At 43.5% G+C, this 27,931-nt stretch overlaps 1 protein-coding gene across 1 annotated transcript; it reads left to right on the plus strand.

Moving 5' to 3' along the window:
* The first annotated feature begins 18,629 nt into the window (after positions 1-18,629).
* Positions 18,630-23,893, plus strand: TMEM174 (transmembrane protein 174). The gene is made up of 2 exons (XM_065905624.1): positions 18,630-19,335; positions 19,526-23,893. Exons 1-2 carry the CDS (start codon positions 18,701-18,703, stop codon positions 19,629-19,631), a joined length of 741 nt encoding a protein of 246 aa, XP_065761696.1. The 5' UTR covers positions 18,630-18,700; the 3' UTR covers positions 19,632-23,893.
* Positions 23,894-27,931: the final 4,038 nt, after the last annotated feature.

A 27,931-nucleotide genomic window follows, 5' to 3' on the forward strand; every position in this document is an offset into this window, starting at 1 on the left:
ACACAAAAAAAAAAAAAAAAAAAAAAAAAAAAAAATGTGGAAACCGAGGCTCAGAGAATCTAAGCAGCTGATGGAGTTGATATCTAGTGATCAGTGGAGCCAGGCTTTGATCACAGAAAAGACTGCAGAGCCTAAGCTCACTCTTAACCACTTCGTGTGTATAAACTCATACACACACACACACACAATGGTGTATACATGTACCCTTTTTTTACCTGTTTATACAGTGTAATAATTTTAATAATATTCACAGAATCATAGGTTATTGGATGTAAGCTTAGAGATGACCTATCTGGCCTGTGCCTGACTTTCGATTTCCACAAAAATGGGAAGAGGAGACTTGCCTTGAAGAAATATTTTCTAATTGGCCAAGCATCAGAATCACTCAGTTGGACTCCAACCCCAGATTGTCTACTTCAGGAGGTCTGGGTGTGGCCCCAGATTTGCATTTCTGTCAAAGTCCCGAGTGACGCTGATGCTGCTGGCCCTCGGACTGCACCCTGACAAACCTGCATGAGAGTAAAGTGGACTCAGTAAGAATCGTAAGACACACTGCAGTGCTGTTACTTACAGTTTCTTAGCAATGTCAAAACCTATGCGTGCCCAGCCAGGTCATTCTTAGCTGAGTCGCTTGTTTATAAGATAACTCTCTTGCTCTCTGCAACAGAATCAGAATGTGGTAGGAAGAATTCTAAAAAAAAAAAGAGCCCTCCCCCTCCCAAAAAGGATTCCATACCCTTTTCCCCCCAGACTGTGGATATGCTAGCATTCCTGTGATGGTGCTATGTTCTATGACACGGTCCACCTAGAAGAGGACTATCTGAGTGGGCATCGTTTAATCATACGTGGGACTTGCCTGGCAGTCCAGTGGTTAAGACTCCACGCTTCTAGTTCAGGGGCGTGGGTTCAGTCCCTGCTCAGGGAAATAAGACCCCATATGCCTTGAGGCCAGTAATAATTTGATCACACAGACCTTTCAGAGAAGCAGAGAACTTCCTGTGGTTGTCACAGCACAAGATTAAGGTAAGGAGGAGGCAGAAGAGAAGTCAGAGATCTGAAGTCTGAGAATGAGGGGAAGTGCTGCTGTAATGATGGAGAGAAGGAGCGGGGAAGCAGAACGTGACTTCCAGCAAGGAACCGGGCCTCCATTCCTGCATCTGCATGGGGTGCAATTTGCAAACAACCTGAAGGAACCTGGGAGCAGATTCTTCCCAGAATCTCCAGATGAGATGATCCCTTACCTACTATAACATAAGCGACTTTGTAAGCCTCTAAGTTTGCAGTTATGACCACAGTAGGAAGCGAATACACAAGTAAACACATTCCTGAATTCAGAAAGGAGCTACTGCCCAACGCAGACCCATCCCATCGGAAAATCCGAGGACCGCAAGCTGAGCCTCTGGGAGGTTTACCTTATTGTTTGCTAAAAGTGTTAGTGGCTGTGACCTAAATTCCAGCCCCAACAAGGTAACATTCAGTTCAGTTAGAAAAAAGGTCATCGGAGGAACACCCCAAGGACTGCCTGCCCCAGTGCCCCTTGTGGACAGCCTGACTCAAGAGCTCAGCAGATAGCTTGTACACACAAGCCTGCCCTTCATGCAAGAGCAGTTTAAAAACAGTTCAAGAAAACACACTGTCCTGTGCTGCTACTTGGTAAGATAACATACTTACCTGTCTCTGAGATTCATCATCTTATAAAGATGTCCCTTGCCAGGATACGGAAGCTCAAGCAACAAGTTGGGATGAGTATATGGACCCTGTACAGCAATGATCCCCACACCCTACCCCAAACATTCTTGTTATTCTTACTATAAAGTGAAATACCTGGGACCATTTTGATTTTCAATGTGATTATAGTACAGCTCTGATAGTGCAGGGATTCCTTTGGTAGCTCAGATGGTAAAGAGTCCACCTGCAATCCAGGAGACACAGTTTCAATCCCTAGGTCAGGAAAGGGAATGGCAATCCACTACAGTATTCTTGCCTGAGAATTCCATGGTCAGAGGAGAGCCTGGCAGGCTATAGTCCATGGGTTCACAAAGAGCTGGACATGAATGACTCACACACACACATAGCTCTGATTCAACCACCATCGTGACTTTTTATTGTAAACGGTCAATATAACTCTCTGCCACCAGTCAGATGCAATTCAAGTAAATAAAACTGGTTAGTGGTGGACAATTCCTACTATTGAGTTGAACCCAGTTTCCTTGAGAATCCAAACATGTCCTCCAAACCTTGCTTGATTTTGCTGATCTGCCCTCCACTGCAGGGTGACTGCATTGCAATGCATTGCATGGACCATTGCAGCGTCCATTGATGCCGGCCTGCTGCGCAGAGCAGAGTGTCCTGCCCCCTCCTGCTGCTCTGTTCCCCCCCCAACCCCTTTTATACCCCGCGCCCCACAATATGCTAGGGGTAGGGGAAGCCATGGAGTGTCACTTCCACCCAAGTGTGAAGAAATTCTTTCTGAATTTTAGAAACCGTGAAGGGTTTTGAGACACATATTTGAAAGTAAAACTAGTAGATAGCTCTTTTTGCATGTTGTCCAAGCTCATGGCTCTGTTTTATTTTATTTTCCCTTTTATGTGCTTTGAATGGTTGAAATATTTGATACTTTTTTTTTTTCTTTTTTTGCTATTAGAGAACTGGTGGTACTTCATCTGTAATCAAATCAAAGTCAATGTGGCCCGCACAGCAGCAAAACAGGTTAGATTGCGGGAGCGTGGCTGGGCAACTAGATTGCTGAAAGACATATTTGTCACTATCAAACATTTTTTTAATTGTATTTGCTCAAACACATAACACACACCCACACGGCTTCCACAAAGCAATTTACTTCCCACCACAATGTGTTTAGTCAAATGTTTCGATAACAAATGTGACTGCATTTAGTTTCACTTCCCACCAGAGTTCTCTGATAAGTAAGCTCTGAAAGCTGTTTTTGTGCTTTTAGTGTCACTTTTCATTCAACTCTTCGAACTGTAGTCATTTCGAAATTATAATTTTTAACTAGGAGTGTGGATTAGTGCTTAAAAATTGAAATGATGTTTAAGTCTGAGAAACAGTGGAAATATGCAAGAAACTCAGAACAAATCAGAATTTAACGTTATTGATGACGGCAACAGATTTGACAGTGCAGGTCCCATTGAGAATTTGCCCGTAAAGAAAGAAGAGGCTACTAACCAACTGTAAGTGAATAAGTAGACAAACATGCTTGATTTAAAATCTTGGGGCATACTTGGATGTTCACATGGACAAAAATTCAAGTAGTAGCGCAGATGAAGATTGTATTTTCCAGAGAGTGACAACAATATCTCCTATTTCACATGTTCTTTTGCACTATGGCCTTGACGTTCTTCCCCTAGAGAGGAAGAATCTAATTCTCTTCCTTTTGTGTCTGGGTTAACTTAGTGACTTGCTCAAGCAATAGAATGCAATATAAGTGATATTCTGGGACTTCCAAAGCTATTACAAGACGCCTTGCAGTTTCCACCTGGGACTCTGGAAACACTTGCTGTTAAGACATCACCTCTCAAAACCCTGTTGCCATGCTTAGAGAAATACCTGGAAAGCCTACAGGCAGGAGGTCTGGTAGACAACCCTCACAGAACTCTGAGCAACAGCCAGAATAACTCAGCCATGTCAGTGAAATATCTTGGACATCCAACTCAGTTGGGCTTACAGATGACTGCAACCCTAGCCAACTGTCCAGCAAAACTCAGTCAACTTACAGAATTACGTTTAAGTCACAAAGCTTGGGGGTAGTTTGTTCTATAACAGAAACATTCTCCCAGTTCTTTTTCCCGATTGATTATGCATCCTCTCAGTGATATTTTATGCATGTACCTTCAATGACAAGTATACCTTGCTCCCCTTGCAAAACGATAGCATGGTAAATACACTATTCACTTTGCTCTTTTTTATCAGTCAACAGCACATCTTAGAGATTATTCCATACCTATTCACATAGACCTGCCTTGCTCTTGAACAATGACAGAAAAAAAAAACACACACACACAACAAATGTTTGTTTCCCAAGCAGAAACACAAATAGGGCAGAACTGAACACCCTGTCCTTCTCTCTTCCAAAGCACAAAAAGTGATAGAAAAGGGAACACACAACTTGAGAGTGTACCCTGTCTGGAACGGTGACAGGATCCCCCACTGTTTATCAGCATAACTTATTTATCCAGGCCACTACTGACGGACATTTAGATTTTTTTTCCCCCAAAGGCAGTGCTTCATTGTCTATTCTGCTAAAACATGCTTTTGTGCAGATATTGAAAGGGTATACATAGGTTACACTCCTATAATTGAATTCAATTATATGTGCATTTTAAATATTAATAGATATTGCCAGATCGCTCCCCTCCAGAAAATAAGTCGTGTCAAGTCATATTTTCACCAATTAGATTTAAAGATGACTATTTCCCTATACTCTTCCCCAACAGTGCTTAACCTAAGTTTAAAAATTGTTTACCCTCTAACATGTTCTTTGATAGGTTCTTCTTTTCCTTTGCTTGTTGATTGAACACGTGATAAAATAGAGAAGCAAGCTACCAAGATAACACTGTATTGTCTTCCCACCTCTCTTCCTCCCCTTGCTGAATTTTTGTTTTGGTTGGAAGAGAGGGTTCTTAAGACCACTGTCATTCTCATGAATTTGGTTTAAAAGCGTCATGGTGAAGACATACCTCAATGATGCCTATTTTAAAAACTGATCTTACAAGTTAAGGAGCCAGCCTGGTGGGAGGTTTTTCCATCATCATTTACCCAGTAGGGTTCTAAAGGTTTTGTGCATCCACACGGGTGTAGACTTCCTTCTTTGCTGTTGTTCAGTCACTCAGTGGTGTCCGACTCTTTGCGACCCCATGGACTACAGCTCACCAGGCTTCCCTGTCCCTCACTATCTCTCAGAGTTTGCTCAAATTCATGTCCGCTGAGTCGGTGATGCTATCAACCATCTCATCCTCTGCCTTGCCCTTCTCCTTCAACCTTCAATCTTTCCCAGCATCAGGGTCTTTTCCAATGAGTCAGCTCTTCCCATCAGGTGGCTAAAGAATTGGAGCTTCAACATCAGTCCTTCCAATGAATATTCAGGGTTGATTTCCTTTAAGATTGACCTCCTTTTAATGATTGTACTGATTTACAAGCTCAGGTAGTATTTTTCTTAAGGCTCTATCTCAGAGCACACTGACTGAATATTAATGTTTGTAGCAAAGTGTTCACTTTCTTTAAATAACCAGCTCTGGAAGAGTTCTTTGTGTTTCTAGCAGTCTGTGTAGTTATCTCTTTCAGAGGAAGATTTTTCCTGTTTCTGCAGTGTTCTTATTTTTAGAGTGGTAAGATTCCTTTTTTCCCCCCTTCTTTTCCCCTAAATTCAGTGCAGGTAAGAGGGTGGGTGGGATAAAGGAAGTCATTTTTAACTAGCTTATTAGGTATATTCTCTGCGACCCTGTCTATGGGGTCGCACAGAGTCGGACACGACTGAAGCGACTTAGCAGCAGCAGCAGCAGCATTAGGTATATTCCAGTGGGTGGGAGGGTTTTAGTTTTTTTAATGAATCTTGCTTAATATTGTCCATTCACTGTCATGGCCAGTCAGCAAAATGCTTTAATTTTCAAGTGTAGAGCATGTGGCTTGGTTGAAGGTTATTTTGGTTTTCCTCTGGTTCTTTACCAACAGAAAAGTGTTAAAAAAAAAAAAAGAAAAAGAAAAAACTCCTGTGTTAGCTCACAGGCTTCTGAATATTTTGCTGTGGTCCACAGAGGAGGCTGGGCAAGGTAGCAAGGAGATGCCATATCAGTTATTGCAGCCTTAGAACAAAGTTGGTATCTCTTTGGACTTTAAAATTGTTCCTATGCAGCTTATTTTATTTTTGTCTAATCAAATAAATAAGGTTTTTCTATGGGGAAGTGGGGGATTGTTTACCCTGGATTCTCATACAGATTATGGATTTCATTATAGTTGCAAAAAAAAAAAAATGAACTTAACCCTTGATTTCTATTTGATATCTAGATACCTCTTGTTGAGAAACTCCCAGCTATAATTGTATGAAACAATTATTTATGTCAGAATATTAAAAAATAAATTGTATGAATTGAGAAAGATAGCATGAGCAATTAGGTAAAAAGAGAGTTGATGAATAACATAGTTTCATGCAATTCCATTTCTATAAAATGTGTAAACTTCTTGTAAGGAAAAAAAAAGTCTGGAAGTATAAATACAAGGTGTCAATAAGAAGCAAAGCCTAACCAAATTATAAACCACAATCAAAGCAGCAATAAAATACTGCCTGAAATCTCCTGCAAGGAACATGTCACGATTGCTTCTGAAGGAGGTGACTCAAGAGAGGGCAGAAAAAATATTTGGGTTGAAAGAGGCAGACAAACTGAAAAGTGTGCTCATAAGAAAAGATATTCTAATGTACTATTTGAACAATTAGTGAAAGAATGATTTTAACATTTTTAAAAGCATGAACATCAGTGATTTAACAATTCTTAGTTCTATACATGAGAATGGATCTAGGTTGATTTGCTGAATAATTTGCTAGTTGTTTAAGTATTTAGTTTTAACTGACTAGTTTTCACTTGTTGTTGTAACTGCATCTTGAGTCATTTTGCCTCTGATTCAGTTAGTTACATATCTGATGCAGCTGGAGATGGAGCAAGGGGAGCCCAAGGGAGATAACTTTAATTTATAACATCTATGAGGACCTTCCTGGTTGATCAGACAATGTCTGGTATAGAAATTTTCAATAAGGTGGGGTCCTGAGGTATCTCCAGCAGCCACTGCTTTCACTGAGAATCCCACCCCAAAGAATTTACCCCTGCATTTTTTTATTTAGAGGAATTAAATAAAAGAAAGTTTTGCTTTTTTTAAAAAAGGAAAGTGTGTATTGAATGCAAATATTTTCAACACACTTAAAATTAACGATTATTAATCATTGTGAACATTTACCAGCCAGGCTTTCTGAATTTAGAATTGAATTCTTATTTGTATTCATTGGAGAAGAACTATTCCACTGGTACAAAGGGTTACATTCTGGATAAAATGAAGGAATTGATTGCTCACTTTAAGGACAAAAGGCTCATAATGTTGGTTTAGTTAACACATATTTTCCAAGTTTCAATGCTAAATATTCTTGAACAACAACTGCAAGGGGAAACTGGATAGTTTTATTGTACACGAAGTCACGATAGTAAAAATTAAAATTGAAAACTGAAGGAAGAGACGTACTTGATCACAGATACTATAAGTCACTTGAGACAGTTTATTTACACTGAAAAAAATTTTGCAGAGAGAATAGAGAAAGAGCTGGTTCTCTTGGACGGCCTGCATGCCAAGTCACTTCAGTCTGACCTTTGCGACTCTGTGGACTGTAGCCCGCCAGGCTCCTCTGTCCATGGGATTCTCCAGGCAAGAATACTCAAACGGGTAGCCATGCCCTCCTTCTGGGGATCTTCTCGACCCAAAGATCAAACCCACATCTCTAATGTCTCCTGCTTTGGCAGGTGCGTCCTTTACCACTAGCGCCGCCTGGGAAGCCCTCTTATAAACTGATGCAGAAAAAAGTTTTTTTTTTTTTAATCAATCACTGTGTATCAGGTGGCAGGGACTATGATGATTTTCTCTAGTTAAAATCTATATTTGGAATATCAACTACAATTGGAATCACCACTTGATAAATTTATGATAATAAACATCCATTCTTTAAGATTTACCTGCCTTCTTAAGAAGACAAAGGGGTGAATGAAGTAGGATGTGATCACCACCCCAGTATATTTCAAGTCTTTCATGACAACACTGATCTCTGCAGTTTCCTCCAGGAAAGTATCACAGCTTTTATTTTTCTGTCCTGATAAGGAAAGACTTCTACTGGGCTTTTCCTACCATAGTAGCCCTTGCTGCACGGATTAGAAAGTCAATGTGGGGATTTGCCAATTGCCAAGTATTTCTATTCTGATTTTACATTCAGCAACTGGGGAAGTAAACACAGGGTAGTTTCACAGAGCTACTGACCCCATTGTCATTCAATAAGACAAAGTTCCATTTAGCACCTGACCACTGTAAACCCCCACTTTTATTTATTGACCACAGTGGCATTTTGGGTCCCTAGAAAAATTGTCAGTTCAGACTCAGGGTACATCAGTCCCCAGAGGTTTGGGCAAATGGCTCTATGTCTTTTGAAAAATAGTTGGATGAAGATTTAAAGTATGTATATTGTAGCACTGTGGCAGGGTTCTTTTTCAAGGGGAACCAGCCTCTTGTCCAATCAAGGCGCTCCAGGTCTATGAATGGATTAGATTCAAAAACTGAATAAGAAGGCTGACTCTCTGTTGTGATGACATGGGGTCAGGTTTTGGTCACCAGATCTGGAGGTTTTCCTGCTATGCACACCAAGTAACATTTTAGTAGTATACTCATCCATTTCATTCCTAGGGACACAATGATCAATCAGCCATAGCCAGAGATGGGTAGGTCAAAATACCCATCATAATAAATGCAGTCATCTTGTCTCTGGCTATTAAGTACTTTCTCTTGGCTTCTACTAGTCTGAAATTTCCACATCATCACCACTAAAATCAGGGGACCCACCTCATTGGCGACATCTCTTGATATCATACCTGGCCTAGAGAAGATAGCCATCAGCAAGTTTATCAAGGATACTGATGCTCTCTGCACTAGGGTACTTCTCAGTCCTTGGAGAAGGGATCAAGGCGTGGAAAACAGGTATAAAGGTCAGTCATAAAAAGTCCACTCCAATAGCTCTCTCTCTCAAAGGCTTTGAATTCCTGTACATTATACCAGAGAAATTCTGGTGTCTCAACCTCACTGAATACAAGCCACGGTAGAGTCCACGTACCAATCAACCAACCAAGTATACTAGTAAGGTCACCTCCAGCTATACAAATTAGCATTAACATTAAATCTAGAGTACATTAACTTTAAGTAATAATAAATTAATAGCACTAACATTAAATCTAGAATATCTGTTAAGTGCACCTACACAAAAATTTATCAATCCAATATTATTTTCTATTCTCCTTGGTCTAGCATCCTTAGGATTAATGTCTACAAATTCTCCACATTTGTGCCAAAACGAATTTTTTAAATCTTAAAAGTCTTTTGCAGAGTTCTCCGTTTTTTTCTGAGTCAGAAGAAAATGTACTATATACCCCTAGAATATGCTGAAATCTAATATGTTTAGAGCAGTAAAAGGTACTTGGCACAAATTTTGAGAATAGGCATCCTTTGCTGGTGAAGGCAAGGTTATTACAGCATATTCAGGTAAAATAAGTGGGGAGAGCTTCTGCCAACAAGCATGGCTCAGAATGACTCAGAGCTCAAGATTCTCAACTTCCTCTGAGCCTACACGGGTATCCTCATTCCAAGTCTCAAGTTCCCAGTGCTTCGCAATCAACCTCCTAACTTTCATATTAGAAACTTGATAAGGTTGTGAATTAAACTTCTGTTGTAATTATGTAAATGGCATATTTAAACTTTGTGTTTGATTTTCAGTGAGCCCTGTAGATACTAGAAAGAATAGATTCTTTCAAGGCCAGTAGAAACTCTTTGGCTTTCTCACCATTACTTGGGCTGAGATTTTAAAGACTTGAGGTGGTTGTTTTTCTTTTTGTAATTATTTGAGGGCACTCCGAAGTGGCCATCTCCTTTCCACAGTTCTCACAGCCCATCGTTACTATCATTCTAGGTGACAACCACTTGGTCCCTAAGGCTCTTTCTTCACTAGGCACTTTTCTGCAGCCTACTTCAGGTAATATTTTGATTCATTTTAATGTTACTGCATGCCATGGGTTGTTAATGTTCCATTTTTCACTGAGTTTAGCATCGTATGTGGGGGCAAGAAAAAGACCAAACCAACTCCCGAATCCCATCTTTGTAGGTCTGTTTCCTAAACCCACTGTTGGGACCACGTATTAGGTAGGATACCGTTGCTGTGCCGTGCTGTCACGTCAGTCCTGTCTGGCTCTTTGTGACCCCCATGGACTGTACCTGCCAGGCTCCTCAGTCTATGGGATTTTTTAGACAAGCATACTGGAGTGGGTTGCCACGTTCTCCTCCAGGAGATCTCCCCAACCCAGCGATGAAACCCGCATCTCCTGTGTTGCAGTTGGATTCTTTACCCCTGAGCCACCAGGGAAGCCCCAGGATAAAGTTAGGGAAACACAAACCATAGTAGTTATTTTAATAGAGAGGACTTAATTTAGGAAACTACTTAAACAGGTATTAGAGGACTGAAAAGGCAAAATGTGAACTCTGAGGTAACTCAGAGATAGTCAGAAAAGAAAAAGAAAAATAGGTTGGGGGAACAGAGGGAAAAGGTTGGAAATACATTAGAATGTAGAAGCTCAGAGATGGGACCCTATGGAGCTGGCACCTGGCTTTCTGAATAAAGGATGTCACTCAGATTGTGCTGGCATCTTGGGAGTTTAGATAAAGAATCTCTGGGGAGCCTCCATTAAAGTCTGAAAGGACAGGGTCCAGAGAGCTTCTGGGTTGGTGAGCCCGTGGAGATTTGGGGAGAGTGGTGCCGTTCGAGAGAGGATGGGAGCGCTGCACACTTTCCCATACCTGCCCTGTGCACCTCTGCTGTCTGACTGTTCCTGAGTTATAGCCTCTTAAAATAAAGCAGGAATCTATTTACAAAGAGAAACAGTAAATCTCTGAGGACGGCACATTGTTCGGCTGCTGGTGGTATTTTTGAAGGGGCACAGTGAGGCGGGGTCTGAGGGTGTATGTGGAGGGAAACTGGAAATTGGAACTGTTGCTACTAGGATGAAGAGCTGCTTCTGGAGTGACACTGACAGTAGCCGCAAGCAAGACAGGAAACACTACTGCTGACCCTTGAACAACATGGCGGGAGCGGTCAGGGACGCTGACCTCCCACACAGCTGAAGAACCCAGGCATCACTGATAGGTGGCCCTTGGTACCTGTGGCTTCCCTGTATCTCTAGTTCTGCATCTGCAGATCCAACCAATCACAGATCATATAGTACTGTATATTTACTATTGAAAAAAAAACCCAGTTTATGTGGACCCATGCAGTTCTTGTTCAAGAATCAATTGTAATTGCTTTCTCTTCCTTCCACCTTGCAATCTCCCTCTAAATGCCCCATGTTAGCAGAACTGAATATGGAACCATTGGGCAAAGGAAAATGTCCTTGGCAGAGTCTCAGTCAAAGCAAAGTATCAAAGGGTAGGTTTGGAGCAGACTCACAACAGCTTAATAATCAGCATACTTCTCTTGATTGTAACCTGGTTGTCAAAAGGATGAAATGAAACTATGTATATTAAATATCTAGAATAGTGCCTGATTCATTATAAGTATTTGATAAATATTGACACTATTTTTCCTGGCATATAGTTAAATGAGTACATGGAGTTTTTCCTTTCCTTCTGTTAACGCAGTGGATTATACTGATTGGTTTTCATATGTTGAATCATCCTTGAATTCCAGGAATAAATCTCAACTAGTCATGATATATAATACTTGTTATATGCTGTTGAATCCAGCTTGTTAAAAATTGGTATCTATCTATATATAGGAGATTCCAATTTTTATATATATGTATACACACACACACACAGGATTTGAGTTTTCAGTGAGAGAGGCTGAGTCAAGTTGACCTTAAAAGTGTAACTAGAGGGATTTGAACCAAGATGTTAGAGAAGAGGGTGGAGTAGAAAGAACCTCAGCTTATCTCCTCTTATGGCACACCAAAATGACAGCTATTCACAAAGCAAGTGTTGGTAAGAAAGACTGGAATCTACCAGAAAAGATCTTCTACAACTAAAGACGCAAAGGAGGAACCGCAGTGAGACAGGTAAGAGGGGTGGAGTCACAGTATAGTCAAGACCCAGAAGCCCAGGTGGGTGACCCACAGATGAGAGGATAATTACAATTGCAGAGGTCTTCCCCAAGGAGTGAGGGGTCTAAACCTCACTCAGGCTCCTCAGTCTGGGAGTCCTGCTGAAGGGAGACAAGCCCGCAGACCATTTGGTTTTGAAGACCAGTGGGGTTTACTACTGGGAGCCCCACAGGGCTGTGGGAAATAGAGACTGCACTCTTAGAAGGCATACACAAGATGTCACACAGTCTGAGACCCAGGGCAGAAACAGTCATTTGAAAGGAGGCTGGGTCAAACCCATCTGCTGATCTTGGAGAGTCTCCTGAAAAGTAGGCAACTAGAGCTCACCCTGGGGCATAGGCACTGACAGGAGCTATTTTGGGGAGCTTGTGGACACTGGGGGCTTCCCTGGTGGCTCAGAGGTTAAAGCGTCTGCTTCCAAAGTGGGAGACCTGGGTATGATCCCTGGGTTGGGAAGATCCCCTGGAGAAGGAAATGGCAACCCACTCCAGTATTCTTGCCTGGAGAATCCCATGGACAGAAGAGCCTGGTGGGCTACAGTCCGTGGGGTCGCAAAGAGTCGGACACGACTGAGCGACTTCACTTTGTGGACACTAGTGCTGGCAAGTTCTATTTTGTAATCCTCCCTACAGCTTCTTAGCCTCAGGACCTAGTCCCACCTCCTGTCCATTAACCTGTAGGCACCAGTACTGGGATGTCTCAGGCCAAGCAACAAGCCAGGTGGGGTCGTGGCCCCACCTGCCAGCAGGCAGGCATCCTTAGGGCTCCCTGAATCCACAGCCATCCCTGGACAAAGCCTTGTACACCAAAGGGCCCAGAAATTAGCCACACATACCAGGGCACAGACATTAGACCCAAGACCCCAGGGTCTTCTAACCAGAGACCGGAAGACTCAGCAGGCAGACACCAACCCCAGGACCCCTCAGGCCCCAGTCCTGCCCATCAGCAAGTGGGTTCTAATGCGGGACCAGCCTCACCCACCAGTGGGCAGGCACCTACCCCAGGACAAACACAGCCCTGCAGCCGGCCATGGCAGGACCCAGCCCACTCACCGGCAGGGCAGAGCCATCCCCCCAGACCTGCTGGGCCCCAACCCTGCCCTCCAGCAGCCCTACCTAGCTTGAGACACCTTGGGCCCCTCAGCCAACTGCCCCCGGGATCCACTCACTGGTGGGCTGACACAAGATTCAGGACAACCTCGATTCCACAGCCATTGGCGTCTGGAATCAGCCTTAACCACCAGCAGTCTGACAGCAGCTCTGAGCAGCATGGACTCTGCCTGCTAGGGGGCTGCCGCTAGCCCTTTGGTTGTTTTTCAGTCACTCGGTCATGTCTGACTCTTTGCAACCCCATGGACTGTAGCACGCCAGTCTTCCATGCCCTTTACCATCTCCTGGAGCTTGCTCAAACTCATGTCCATGGAGTAGGTAATGAATCCAACCATCTCGTTCTCTCTTACCCCTGCTCCTCTGGCCTTCAACCTTTCCCAGCATCAGGGTCTTTTCTAATGAGTCAGCTCTTCACATCAGGTGGCCAAAGTATTGGAGATTCAGCTTCCCTATCAGTCCTTCCAATGAATATTCAAGATTGATTTCCTTTAGGATTGAATGGTTTGATATCCTTGAAGTCCAAGGAACTCTCCAGAATTTTTTCCAACACCACAATTCAAAAGCATCAGTTTTTTGGTGCTCAGCCTTCTTTATGGTCCAACTCTCACATCCATACATGACTACTGGAAAAACCATAGCTCTGACTTGACGGACCTTTACCTAATGGTGGGTAGGCACCAGTCCTAGGAACTCCTGGACCCCAACTCTGCCTACCAGCAAGGGGACACCAGCTTCAGGACCACTGCAGGATGCAGCTAACACGCCAGCGGGCCAGCACCAGCCCAGAACCCCTTCAGCCCTGGCTCTGCCCACTAGCAGGCCAATTCTAGCTCTACGACAACTCAGGTCCCAGCCCCACCCACCAGCAGGGCAACACCGGCTTAGAGACACCTTGGACTCCTCAACCAGCCATCTTGGGGTCCCGTCCCTCTCACAAGGGGGCCAACACCAGCTTTGGGACACCCTGGAACCCACAGCCAGCTGTGTCAGGAACTGGCCCCACCCACCAATCGGCTGTCACTAGATGTGGAAATCCTGGTCCCACAGTTACCCACCCCAAAACCTGGCTCTGCCCAGTACTGAACCAAAACTAGCCCTGGCATCCCTAGAGTTCCATAGTCAATCGCCTTGCATTCCTTGCATTCTGGCCCCCCTAATCAGCCGCCAACCGCTTCCACACAAACCAGGGCCTGGCAACCAGACTGAATGCCAGCCACACCTACCAGACTGCCTACGGCAGTCAACCTCCACCACAGGCAGACCCAGGCAGCCCACACACAGGGCACCCCTAGAGTATATGGCTTTGGGGACCAGAGAGGGGTGCAATCCTGGGATACTCAGTATGTTTCTTACAAAAGATCACTTTTCCAATGTTGGGAAATGTATTCAATCTACCAGATATGTAGAAATTAAAAGCAGAAAGAATATTTTCCAAATCAAGGAACAAGCTAGAACCCCAGAAGAAGAACTAGATAAAGTGGATTTACTCAACAAAAGTTCAAGGTAATGATCATAAAGATGATAAAAGAATTTGGGAGAAGAATGGATGAACACAGTGAGAAGTTTTATAGAGCATTAGAAGGGATAAAGAAGAATCAAATAGAGCCCAAGAATACAATAACTGAAATGAAAAATACATTAGAAGGAGTCAACATTAGATTAAATGATACAGAGGAATGGATTAGTGAGCTGGAAGAAGAGTAGTTAGTGGAAAACACAGAAAAAAAGAATAAAAAGAAATAAGGACAGTTTAAGAGACTTCTGAGACAACATCAAACATACTAACATTTACATTATAGGGGTCCCAGAAGGAGAAACAAGAGAGAAAGGAGCAGAGAACTTATTTGAAAACATCATATCTTTAGGAGAAAACATAGACAGAACACACTTTGACATAAATTATAGCAATAGCTTTTTTGAATCCCTCTCCTAAGGCAAAAGAAACAAAAGTAAACAAGTGGGACTTACAAGCTTTTGCAAAAAGCAAAGGAAACCATTGACAAAATAAAAAGACAACCTACTGAATGGGAGGAAATATTTATAAATGATATGATCGATAAGGAGTTATAATCCAAAATATATAAATAGGTCATACAACTGAATATAAAAAACCCTGACCTAATAGAAAAATGAAGAGAATACCTAAATAGACATTTTCCCAAATGGTCACCTGGCCAACAATCACATGAAAAGATGTTCAACTTTGCTAATCAGAGAAATGCAAATCAAAGCCACAATGAGATATCACCTCACACCTGTCAGAATTGCTACCGTGAAAAAGAACACAAATAACATATGTGAGAATGTGGAGAAAATGGAATCCTCCTAACACTGTTGGTGGGAATGTAAATCGGTGCAGCCCCTATGGAAACAGTACAGAGGTTCCTCAAAAAACTAAAAATAGAGCTATAATATGATCCAGCAATTCTGCCTCTGGGTGTATAACCAAAGAAAACGAAAACAGCAATTCAAAAAGATACATGCACAAAACAGAAAAAGACTCACAGACACAGAAAACAAACTTATGGACACAGAAAACAAACTTACCAAAGAGGAAAGGTGGGGGATGGGGGGGAGGAATAAATCAGTAATACAGAGTAAACAAATACAAACTTCTACATATAAAACAGATTTACTGTATAGCGTAGGGAACAATATTCAATATCTTATAATAACCTATAGAGGAAAATCATCTGAAAAATATGTATAACTAAATCCCTTTGCTATACACTGGAAACACAATATTGTAAATCAACTATACCTCAATAAAAAAGATAAATGCACCTCAGCTTTCACAGCAGCGTTATTTACAGTAGCCAAGACATGGAAGCAGCTTAAGTGTCCATGAACAGGTCAACAGATAAAGAATATGAAGTGTATATATATACACATATATATATAATGGAATATTACTTAGCCACAAAAAAGAATGAAAAGTGCTATTTGCAACAACACAGATGGAATTGGAGGGTATTATGCTTAGTAAAATAAGTCAGCCAAGAAACAAAAATACTGTACTCTATCATTTATATGTGGAATTGAAAAAAAAATGAAGCAAATGAATGAATATAGCAAAACAGAAACAGACGTGTGGATACAAAGGGCAAACCAGTAGCTACCAGTAGGGAGAGGGGATGGGGGAGGGACAAGACAGGGGTAGGGGGTAAAGAGGTACAAGATATTATGTATTAAATAAAGAAGCCACCAGGATAAATTGTACAGCACAGGGAATAGAGCCAGTGTTTTATAATAACTCTAGAGTATCATCTATAAAATTTTTAATCACTTTGTTGTAACCTAAAACGAATACAATATTGTAAATCAACTACACCCCAATTAAAAATAAATGAAATAAAAAGAAAGTACAACTAGGATTTTCTTACCCGTGTGCTCTGGAACCCATTCTAGTTTTGGATTCAAGGGCTGTTTGGAGGAAGGTGATCTCTCTTGCCTACTCTTTCCGTGTTTCCAGTTCTTATCTTGGCTTCCCTTGTGGCTCAGCTTGCAAAGAATCTGCCTGCGATACAGGAGACCTGGGTTCGATCCCTGGGTTGGGAAGATCCTCAGGAGTATTCTGGCCTAGAGAATTCCATGGACAGTCCACGGGTTACAAAGAGTTGGGCATGACTGAGTGACTTTCAGTTTTCAGTTCTTATCTTAATTGCAAGTGGCTGTAGCTAAAGAAAAATGGGAAACATGAACTGAACGATTTAGAAGAACAATGTTTTCAGAGCCCAACTGTTAACTCAGGGGTTAAGTGCCTGAAAAGAATGTCAGGCTAGCTGATCAGAATTTTCATGATTAATGAGAAAAGTTGGTTTCCCTGGATCTCTGATCTAGCCCAGTGGGAAAAAGGGCAGACCACACCTATTGCAACAATGCTCCATACTTGCTGCTTTAGGACGGTTGCAGGGAGATACCTGAGAGGGTCATTTGCTTGCTTTCCTGTCTGTCTGGCAGTGAAGCCGGCCACAAGTCTTGTCCTGTAGCAGGGAGAGGCATTTTGCAGGGGAGAAAAGCCCCCTGGTTTCCCAGGAGCACTTGGGATTAATGTGGGGTTTCCAGAGATCCCTGATGATAAGAGCCACCTGGGGCATTTTCCCTCCCTTGGAAATGATAGTTCTGTTGAGCTAAGGTGGGAACTCAGATGTTGCCAGTTAAAATAGTGACCCAGGTGACTTTTATCATCAAGCAAGTTTGGGAAGCCCTACCATAGGGCAAGAGGACAACTCTTCCTGGACCTTGAGCTCATGCCTGCGAAAGGGAGCGGATATAATATTTAACCACTGAAGAGAGACATCTGTTTGGAGACAGGAACAGGGCTACAGTTACTGTCCCATGCAAGATGAAACTGGAGGGACTAGGCACTTCCCTGGCGGTCCAGGGCTTAAGACTCCATTCTTCCAGAGCAGGGGTGCTGGGTTCCATCCCTGGTCGGGGACCTAAGACCCCACAAGCCTTGTGGCCAAAATAACCAAAACCTGAAGCAGAAGTTATATCGTAACAAATTCAATAAAGACTTTAAAAAGGGTCCACATCAAAAAAATCTTTTAAAATAATATCGATGGGGCTCTTCTGAAGTTCTGTAGTTACGAATGACAGATCATGTCACGGAAGGGCAAGTTTTCTTCCTGACATCAGCTTGGGTGTGGTTGCAAAAACACAGTAGACTTGAAAATGCAGCTATTTACTTCACCATGGAAACCTAGGACTGTGCTGCCACCAGTGAGCAGAGGGTCTGAAGTGCGTGTCCCTGAGACCCCAGGTCACACCCGATTGATTCTCTGCCAATGATGCGGTGCATGGAAAAGCTCCCAGGGTGTCTTTTCTCTCCCACAGCAGTGACTGCTCCCCAGATGCTGACAGCAAAGGCACTTGGAGCTGATCAGGAAACAGCAGGACCTCAGGACTCTGCGAGACTTGCTGTGAAGGTTTGTCATCACAACTAGAGGTTCCTGAGGTGGGGGGGAAAACAGACCGTCCGCAAACAGCTCTCTGCTTATTTCTAGTGAGCTGACCCAGCAGGAAAGTTGGGGTAGATTCCTGAGCATGTGGAGGACCCATCTAGGGCCCCTGCACAACCCAGGGCCCTGGAGGTCCTCTGCCATTTCTAGAGTATTGGTTTGGGTAGGGTGTGAAGAGAGTTTCCCTGGTGGCTTAGCAGTAAAGAATCCACCTCCCAATGCCTGTCAGTCTAGGAGATGAGGTTTCGATCCCTGGGTGGGGAAAATCCCCTGGAGAAGGAAAGGGCTACCTACTGCAGTAATTTTGCCTGGGAAATCCCATGAACAGAGGCTCCTGACAGTCCATGAGATCACAAAGAGTCGGACACAACTTAGCAATTAAACAACAACAAAGCAGAGTCTTGGAGCAGCCCCTGACACATCTAAAAAAAGTACCTCCTGGCACATAAAATGTGCTCAGTAAAAACTTTCTGAATGAGTGAAGGAATGAATGTGGAAGAGAGAGCGCTTGTCACTGAATTGCAAATCAGAGGCCTCCAACCGTTGATGAAATTTATGAGAAAGCTTCAGGCTTCACTTCTCAGACCTTTGTTCTCCTAAACAAAGTTCAGGCCTCTGAATGTTCTACTCTGTTAACCACAGAAGCCCAAAGTTCTTCCATAACTAATCTGCACCAGGGGTTCCTGGGCTCTGCTCTCAGGGGCTCTCACAACCCCTCTGCCCTGGAGGCATGAGGACTATGGAGCAGGGCTGCAGCCGCATGGAGGACTTCCCTCTCAACGTGTTCTCGGTCACTCCGTACACACCCAGCACCGCCGACATCCAGGTGTCAGACGACGACAAGGCGGGGGCCACCTTGCTCTTCTCGGGCATCTTCCTGGGACTGGTGGGGGTCACGTTCACCATCATGGGCTGGATCAAATACCAAGGGGTCTCCCACTTCGAATGGACCCAGCTCCTCGGGCCCATCCTGCTGTCGGTGGGGGTGACGTTCATCCTGATTGCCGTGTGCAAGTTCAAAATGCTGTCCTGCCAGTGGTGCAAAGAAAGTGAGGAGAGGCTCCCGGATCCGGAGCAGTCGGCGGGAGGACAATCCTTTGTGTTCACTGGTATCAACCAACCCATCACCTTCCATGGCGCCACTGTGGTGCAGTATATCCCTCCTCCTTATGGTTCTCAAGAGCCTATGGGGATGAACCCCACCTACCTGCCACCAGTGGTGAACCCATGTGGCCTCATACCGACTGGAGCGGTGGCGGCCACCATGCCAAGCCCCCCTCAGTACTACACCATCTACCCTCCGGAGAATGCTGCCTTTGTTGACGACCAGGACTACTCTTCCTTTGTGGACGCTGGAGATGGCAGGTAGGGTGTGTGGAGTGCTGACGATCCCCTCCCAGCTGCGGCAGTCACAATCTATGGCTGTGCTCCGTTTGTAAGGGAGGTGGTGGGAGACTGCAAATCTCTATGTGACCTGTTGCTGCGACTATGGCATCGTTTTCGAGAGTCGTGCTGGGGGCTGTAAGGCATCTTGTCCTTTCTGCTTCCATTTCAGGTCCAGCCCTGATGCTGAGCAGCTAGAAGAGACGCCGCTGGGAGATGAGGACTCTGCCTGCTTCTCCCCTCCTCCATATGAGGAGATATGCTCCCCTTCTCGCTAGACTGTGAGGCTGAGGGCACAACATTTTAGTTTTGTTGCTGACAGCTGAAGTGTGCTGTGCTGTGACCTTCAGAAATTAGACAGCAGAGCTGTCTAACCAGGAAGTCTTGACAGATGCCATTTGGGGAGGGTGGGAGAAGTGGGAGGTTGAATCTCTCTGGTTGGTAAAAATTAGGCAGGGGTGGGGATATGTCCTTCTGATAGAGCTAGAAATCCTCTGGATATGGTTCAGGACCAGGAATTTCACCAGTTTATCCACCACCCATCCCTTTCCCAGTGGGAGGCACTGGTGTCTTCATTTGAGCTCTAGCAGCCAAGGGAACCTGAGAAGGGCATGCAACCCACTCCAGTATACTTGCCTGGAGAATCCCAGGGAGAGGGGGGCCTGGCAGGCTACAGTCCACGGGATTGCAGAGTCAGACACGACTGGGCGACCAAGCATAGCACAGCACAGCCAGGGGAAAACCCACTGCTGCTGTGACTTTGGGAGTTCCCACAGTAGTGAGAGAGGGGTGGGAAGGAAGCAGGGGACAGAAAACAGGCTCAGATGGAGATTTTCCAGTGTCTGTTCTCAGCCCCTAAAGGGGATCTGCATGTTTGTAAGAACTTGGTGGCCATCTGATGTCCCTGGAGGACTCTGGATATCTTAAAGTCTGCAAAAACAAATGAATTAAGTGGGATAAAAGAAAGTCTTCCATTAGAATAGTATTAGATAGCTGGATTAAACATATGAAATAAATAATAATGGGACAATGAAGTCAATAAATCCTTAAGTTATCACTGGGTCACAGCAGTTCTTCAGCAAGGCTGAAGCCCATCCACCCCAGGACAGGATCTGTGCTGGACCCAGGGGCCAACAGAACACGATCACTTCCCTTCACATAGATGAGATCTGTTAACTCAGAAGAGAGCTCCTGTGTCAACACCTGGAAAACCATGAGTCATAGAAACAATCTTTATGGTTAAGATAAGCTTACCTTCTTTATAAAAAAAATTCTTTGGTACCCTTAACCTCCAAGAATCTGAACTGACAACTAGAACAGACTCACAGACTTCAGAAGAGACAGATAAAACCATCAGGGCTTAAAAGAAAGTATTTTCCACAGGCTACAGAGGCCAGGCCACGTGAGGAAAGGGAAGCTCATACCAAAGGAAGATGGGACACAGCAATCCTTTAGGGCCTGGGTAGTGCGTTTGTATATGGAGTGATTTTTACTAATCTTGATCAGAAGTATCTAGTTTTCCAAGGATATGATTAAAATAAGCTTGATATTATTATTGTGATTTGTACTGTTACAAATTTCATCTTAGGGATGAAATCTCTGTGTATGAGGATTCATTTTCATATTCACTGATAGAAGGTAATTGAAAGATATAATTCATTTTATAGAAACTAGCTTTACACTCAATGCATTCATGAACGACTGGACTCCCGCCTGAGGACCGTCAGGTCAGGGAGGAAGTTTGGGGACAGGGACACGGTGGAGCATCACCAGGGGCATCCCCACCGTCACTGCTTACACACCTTCCTCCTTCTCCCTCCTCATCCTCACCCCACCGTACAACTTGTATTCCTGGATTTGGGTTCTGGCAAGTGGCAAGGGAAGCTCAAAGGGGGAACAGGTCTTAGGAAAGGATATCTGAGTGCGGAGGTGGGAGGGTAGGATCGCCAGTTTGTCTCAGTGATGTTTGGAGTCTGATATGCAGGGAACTGGGTGAGGTTTAGTTCCAGGCAGCAGAGTCATTCAACACCATCTGTCCCAAGACAGAAAAAGTGCTAACACAGAGGTAATTTATGCTTTTAAAGACAGAGCATCAGAGCTGATGGCTTAAGGTGGGAGGTGGGGCTCCGAAAATGGGAATTCACCACCTATTTGCTGAGCATCTCCTCTGTCTTCCCTTGGACTTCCCTTATAGCTCAGTCAGTAAAGAATCTGCCTGCAATGCAGGAGACCTGGGTTTGATTCCTGGGTGGGGAAAATCACTCCAGTATTCTTGCCTGGAGAATCCCATGGACAGAGGAGCCTGGCAGGCCCCAGTCCGTGGGGTTGCAAGAGTCAGACATGACTTAGCGGACGATCTCATCTCATCATCTCCTCTGTGTCAGGACTGAGGCCAGCAAGTGGGGATAAATCACTGAAAAAGCAAACCCACAGAACAGGAGCTGTGGGTTTGCTCTGGTGGAGCCTCTAGTCTAGAGAGGAAGACAGGTACTGATCACTTATCCCTGGTCCCAGAACCATAAGAGGGGGATTTGGACTAGTCAGAAGGGTCATCAAGGCTTCCTTGCAGACGTGAAGTCAGGACCACTGCCCTGTAGAACCCTGGGAGTAGTGTTACGCGGAGAGCCATGCCATCAGACTCCTTGGACTTCTGGGGACTATGCTGGGAGCTAAAGGAACAGTAGCTGATCCTAGACAAAGAGGAGGAGGTGAACTCTGGCAAGATTGTGGAGTGGGGGGATGGTACTGGAGGGCAACTTGCAGGCTGTGTATACCTTTATATTTTACTGCTGCTACAGTCCCCAAACAGAGCTGCCATCCAACACCCAGGAAATCATCCACCAGCTCTCTGGCTTGGAAACAACCCCACCTTGCTCTCTTTCTGTCTTCATTTCGGGGTTGCAGGATCAACATGACGGCAAGTCCACTGAGTGGGCCCTGGACTCATCCCAGGTCTCTGGCCAGCAAGGACACACTCCTGGCAGAGCTTCAGGTTTATTGTCTGGATATCTGCCTTTACTCATTCTCTCTCAGCAACTTATCAGGGTTGAGTGGAGGATCACGGTTAGGGATAGTGACTTAGGGTCTGCCTGGTCCCGGCTGTGGTGTCCACCCTGAGATTCCTGGTGTGGGATGTGGCGCTGGCTGTAGGTACAGGCTGAAAGATCTGGTGTCCCAGTCAGAACCACGGGGCCTTGTCAAACATCTGAGTCTATGTCTGCAGAACTACTGGGAAGTCGTTGAAGAGTTTTAATGAGGAGGGGGATGCGATCTGATTCTGAACACTTGCTGGTTAGAGCAAGACCCAGAGGCATATACGGTGTGATACTGACCTTGCTGGTGAAGTCCAGAGCACCAGGAGACACCCTCTCCTCCACCCTCCATCTTTGCTGGGGTGCCATGGCTGGGCGGGCTCTTCGATTTACATGTAATTCCAAACAAAACTTGCCAATCAAAGGAGACAGGTTTTTAAGAACTAAATATTAACGTCTCTCAGGAGTCAATTTGGGTTGGGGCTTTGGGCTTGACACTGCTGACAGCTGGCGACCTTGACATGGCAGGAAAGGACCACTGAAGCTGGGAAGATGAGGCTCAGGCACCTAAGGGAAGAAGTTTTCGCAAAGCTCTTAGGCTTCTTTCTCCACTTGGGCTGAGGTCTCTGCTGCAGTCTCATCCACTTCCTCCTGCCGGGCCCTGGGAGGTGAGTGTCTTTTGGAGACTGCTGTCAGTTACCCTTTTGTTCCACTGTATCAGGCATGGGTGTAAGTTTCAAATGTGGTTCTGCTCCAAAACAGCTCTGTAAATGCTCACCCCCCATTTTAGGGGCGGGGTGGGGTGGGGGTGCAGTATAAAAATAAACTGCTTGTTTGTGATGAGCTGGCCTTGGGTATCTGTCTTCAGTTCCCGCTTCTGGGGCTCCTCAGCAGCCGCGCTGAGTGTTAGGTCAGCGGAGTGATAAGCAGAAGCCCCACACTCCGGCGGGGGGCTGGTGCGTCTCACCTCAGAAGTGGGTCACAGCCAGGCACTGTCCGCAGAGCCGACTGCTCACACCCCTCGGCAGTCACTGAAGTCCTCCTGCCAAGGCCTCCACATAACTGACACTCAGTTCCTGCCGAATAATCAATGTGAAATGAATAAATGAACTTTTCAAATAGATCAACTTAGCTCCGTTTATCATGAAAAATTTCAAAGAAGTAGAAGAGTAGAGAGACTAGTATATGAAACCCTCTGTAGCCCTCACCTTCCCTCAACTCATGGCCAATCTTACTTCTTTTATGCCCCCGCCCCCCACCAACTGGATTTTTAAAAAGCAAAACCAAACCATCAAACCATTTCATCCTAAAAAATTTCACTGTGTAGCTTTAAAAGATAAAGGCTCCCCCAAAAAATGCAACACTATTGTTACACCCTCAAAATTTATAATTCCTTAATGTCTTCAAATATTTAGTCAGTATTCAACCTTCTTGATTTTCTCTATTTAATTTTTTTTACTGCTTTGTTTTGTTTGAATCAGTATCCAAATGAGACTGGCTTTTGGCTAATTGGATCCTAAATTTCTGTCTACATTATACTATATTTTGAGAGGCAGAGAGTTGGCTTGACATGGTAGCAGAGTCATATTTATTAAATTTTACTTTCCAAACAAAAATGTTTTTCAAGATTTTTTTCAATTCATATTTCCCTCTCTGTAAGTTCCCTGAAACTCTAGGACTCCACTGGAATTAGAAACTTATTTTTTTCTACTTTTAGCATATCATTAGAGAATTTTTTCACAAACATCGTCCTAGAAAATAATTTTCATGAAAAGAAAAAGATCTTCAAGTGTTGGAGAAGTATCTGTTGCATAATAATTTCAAGAGTTTCAAAATATCAGAAAACTGATACTCATAAGCATCTTTGGCTTTTTAGGAAAAAAAAGTTTTTTCCTCCAAAGACCATAAAAACTCCTTTGAACATTTCAAAAGTGAGAACCAGTATCTCCTCTTTAAGAATAAAACCTCTCACTCTACACTAAAAATGTTGTACCATCACCTGGTATAACTAAACTCTCTGAGGCTACTCACTGTGGGTCTCTTACCAATGAGATCTCAGTTCTCAAATTAAAAACCAATGTATTTTCTGGTCTTACCTACAACTCTTCCTTTGAAGGTGTGTGTGTGTGTGTGTGTGTGTGTGTGTGTGTGTGTCTGTTCACCTACACTCTTTTATTATACAATGTGATTTATGGATTTCTTGCCCACTCACTACCTGTAAATCATCAAGATTTTATGTTCCAAGCAGTCAGCAGTTGGTTATAAAATCAACAGAGAGCTGTACTAAATAAACCTTTACTGCATTGCTCTTAAGAATTGATGACAAATCAGAAAGTGAAGACAACTCCATGGGAATGATTCTCACCTGCCTCTGGGATACCACAGAGGTCTCAGATATGGGGATTTTATTTGTCTTGAGCTTTTAGGAAGATTAATAACCAGGTGAACTGGGAAGGAAGTCAGTTTTCTAGGTTCCAGAAGTTTTCTTGTAACAAAGAATTTGTCCTCCAGCACAAAACCTACACATGTGTAAATCATAAGACACAAATATGTATGCTAGAGTCTGCACTTACACAAAGGGGGCTAGAAATGAAGATTATGTGATTTTCCTGTTCTAACCTTTTATTAGTTTAAATGAACACTTTTTTTTTTAAAGGGTATGTGTGTGTATACTCTTCTTTCAATATATAGAATATCTCTTAAAGGAGACATAAGAACTGGTAATAATTATGTCTGTGGCAGAGGATGGGAGACTTCTTTATCACTTTAATTCATGCTAGTTAATAATTTTTTTTACCATGTTCATGTATTTCCTGTTCCTAAAATTATTTTTAGCATACAAGAAGAAAAATAAATATCTGTCTCCATGTACTTTTTTGATTGGACGATAATCACTTTACAATATTGTGTTGGTTTCTGCCACACATCAACATGAATCTGCAACAGGTATACATGTCCCCTCCCTCCTGAAGCCCCCCCCCAATCTCCCTCCCTACCCCCACGCTTCTAGGTTGTCACAGAGCACTGGGTTGAGCTCCCTGCGTCACCTTGGGGAGTGACACAAATAGCAAATCCCCACTTGCTATTTCACATATGGTAACGTATATGTTTCCATGCTTCTCTCTCAATTCATCCCACCCTCTCCTTCCCCTACTGTGTCAAGTCTATTCTCTATGTCTGCATTTCCACTGCAGAATACACTTTTCTCCTCCACGTACTTTTAATGTTTTTAATATTTCATGCGGGAGACCTGGGTTCGATCCCTGGGTTTGGAAGGTTCCCCTGGAGAAGGGAAAGGCTACCCACTCCAGTATTCTGGCCTGGAGAATTCCATGGACTGTCTGGTCCATGGGGTCGCAGAGTCGGACACGACTGAGCGACTTTCACTTTTCCTCTTCTTGAGTCCTTGAGTAAATGATTTTCATTGCCACTGTTGCTTATATATGTAACAAACACACAAGACACATAGAAATAAATGTGGTACATAGATGGACACAATGCAATATAATACAAATAAAACTTCTACACAGATACACACATACAAGGTCTCTGGGAGAAAGAACAGAGTTTTCACTATGTATGTGGAAGAATTTTCACACATACATGTTGTTGCTCACGTCCTCTGTCCATGGGATAGAACACTGACCACCATCAACATAACAGCAGCACACAGAGTCAGAAATCTGATTCCACGTGGTTCTTTCTTTGATGGTTTGTTTCAAGCCCGCCTTCTTCACACTGGGACGAGCTGTTCACAGCAGACAGCCATTCACTTACCAAAGAGCCACCATCACAGTCCCTTCAGAAATGAAACAAGGCCCCCTAAGTAAACCGGCTCCGCACCAGAAGGAGCCCGCGGGATTATCTTGGCACCCTCCCCCCTCCCCAAGCGGGTGTGAGAGGAAACTGTCTGCAGCAGCTGCCCCTGCCCTCTTCCCTCCTGGAATCTGTCCGGGACTCCTCCTCCAGGGCCCGTGGGGCTGGTTTGATCCCACTTCAGCCAGGAAGGATGCCCTGATCCCTCAACAGATCGAACAGGAGCCCCACAAACATGCTTGGAATTTTTCAGGAGGCAAAAAATTGCACAGGGGAAACAGAAAGCTCTGTCTGCAAAGCACAGAGGACAGGTTCAGGCTGGAGTGTGTCTGCGCCTCGTTAGAGTCCTTCAGAGGCCACGGGGCTCACCCTTGGGGGTCACCTTTCTGGTCCCTGTGCTCAAGTCACCGCAGCTGACTTCCGAGCTCACCCTGTGGTCCTTGAAGGCCTGTGGCCGGAGGCATCAGCGTCATGCATTTGGGCGTTTGGCAGACATGTTTCGAAAGCTGAACAAAGTGAGCATGTCACTCCAAAGGAAATAACTGACAGTATTTGTTGCCAATGAGAACTTTCAACCTTTCAAAGGAAAATTAGAGTTTCTGAAACCTTCTATTTATCATCATGAACTTGACAATTTCTCTAAAAGTGGATTTTCTTTACAGAACAGTATTGATATTTTAAAAGGTAATTTCTAAAAATTTATATAATGAAATGTTTCAACATTTGAAAGGTCTGTATAACTCAGCGAACTAATATTTTCCACATGACCACTACAGGATATTACAAAATCATTTGTGTGGAAAATGCATTCAGAGTGCAAGACAGACCAATGGATTTTAATATAACAGTACAAAATGTTCATTGATTCAACTTCAGATTCCACACTGCAACTAGCCTTTCAGAAATTACCACCTAGGTTTTGGTCCAGTATCCAAGAAGAATATATAGAACTATCTGAAAAACTTTTAAAATACTTCTACATATTCCTACTATACATCTGTGTGAGGCCAAATTCTCTTCATAAAACTCAGTCAAAACAACATATGGCAACAGATTCAATATAGAAGCAGATATAAGATCTGAGAGTCTGACTATTTTCTGTTAAGTAAGATAAGAAAAGCTTTGCAAAAATGGAAAACAATATCATTTCTCATTTTTTTTTGCTTTGGAAAAATATTTATACAGAAAAGATTTATAATAATTGTAATTTTCATTTTTTAATATTTTTGAAGGTCCTGGAGTTGTTTTAATTTTTTTCCTAGCTCTACTGAGGTATAATTGACAAAAAAATTGTAAGATATCTAAAGTGTACAATGGGATGATTTGACACGTGCAGTATAATTTTTAAATGAATAAATGAATATTTTATCCTTTTTAAATTTTAATTTCTAATAAGGTAAATAGGAAATACTGATAGTCCACAAACAAAAATTTTTTGGGCTCCTCAGTAAATTTCACAGGTATAAAAGTTTTTTAAGGCCCAAAAGGTTGAGAACTGCTGGAATATTATTGGGGGACCAGGGGGAGGTGGTCAAGTCCCCTGTGAAAGACTACAGTTCCCAGCCTCCTTTGCAGCTAAGTGCGGCCATATGTAAGTTCTGGTTAACTGGATGTAAGCAGGAGTTTTTGGAAGGGGGTTCCTTGGAGACTGACTAGAAAACAGATAGTTGGGGAATTCATTTCTTGACTTTTTGTTTTTCTTCCTTGAAGACTACAACTTATATATAATC

This window comes from Muntiacus reevesi, chromosome 14, assembly GCF_963930625.1.
Source record: "Muntiacus reevesi chromosome 14, mMunRee1.1, whole genome shotgun sequence".
NCBI lineage: Eukaryota > Metazoa > Chordata > Mammalia > Artiodactyla > Cervidae > Muntiacus > Muntiacus reevesi.

Coding starts and splice junctions, on each gene's coding strand:
- TMEM174 (XM_065905624.1), top strand. CDS start 18,701: ATGAGGACTATGGAGCAGGGCTGCAGCCGCATGGAGGACTTCCCTCTC. Junction 19,336..19,525: donor GTGGACGCTGGAGATGGCAG/GTAGGGTGTGTG, acceptor CTTCCATTTCAG/GTCCAGCCCTGATGCTGAGC.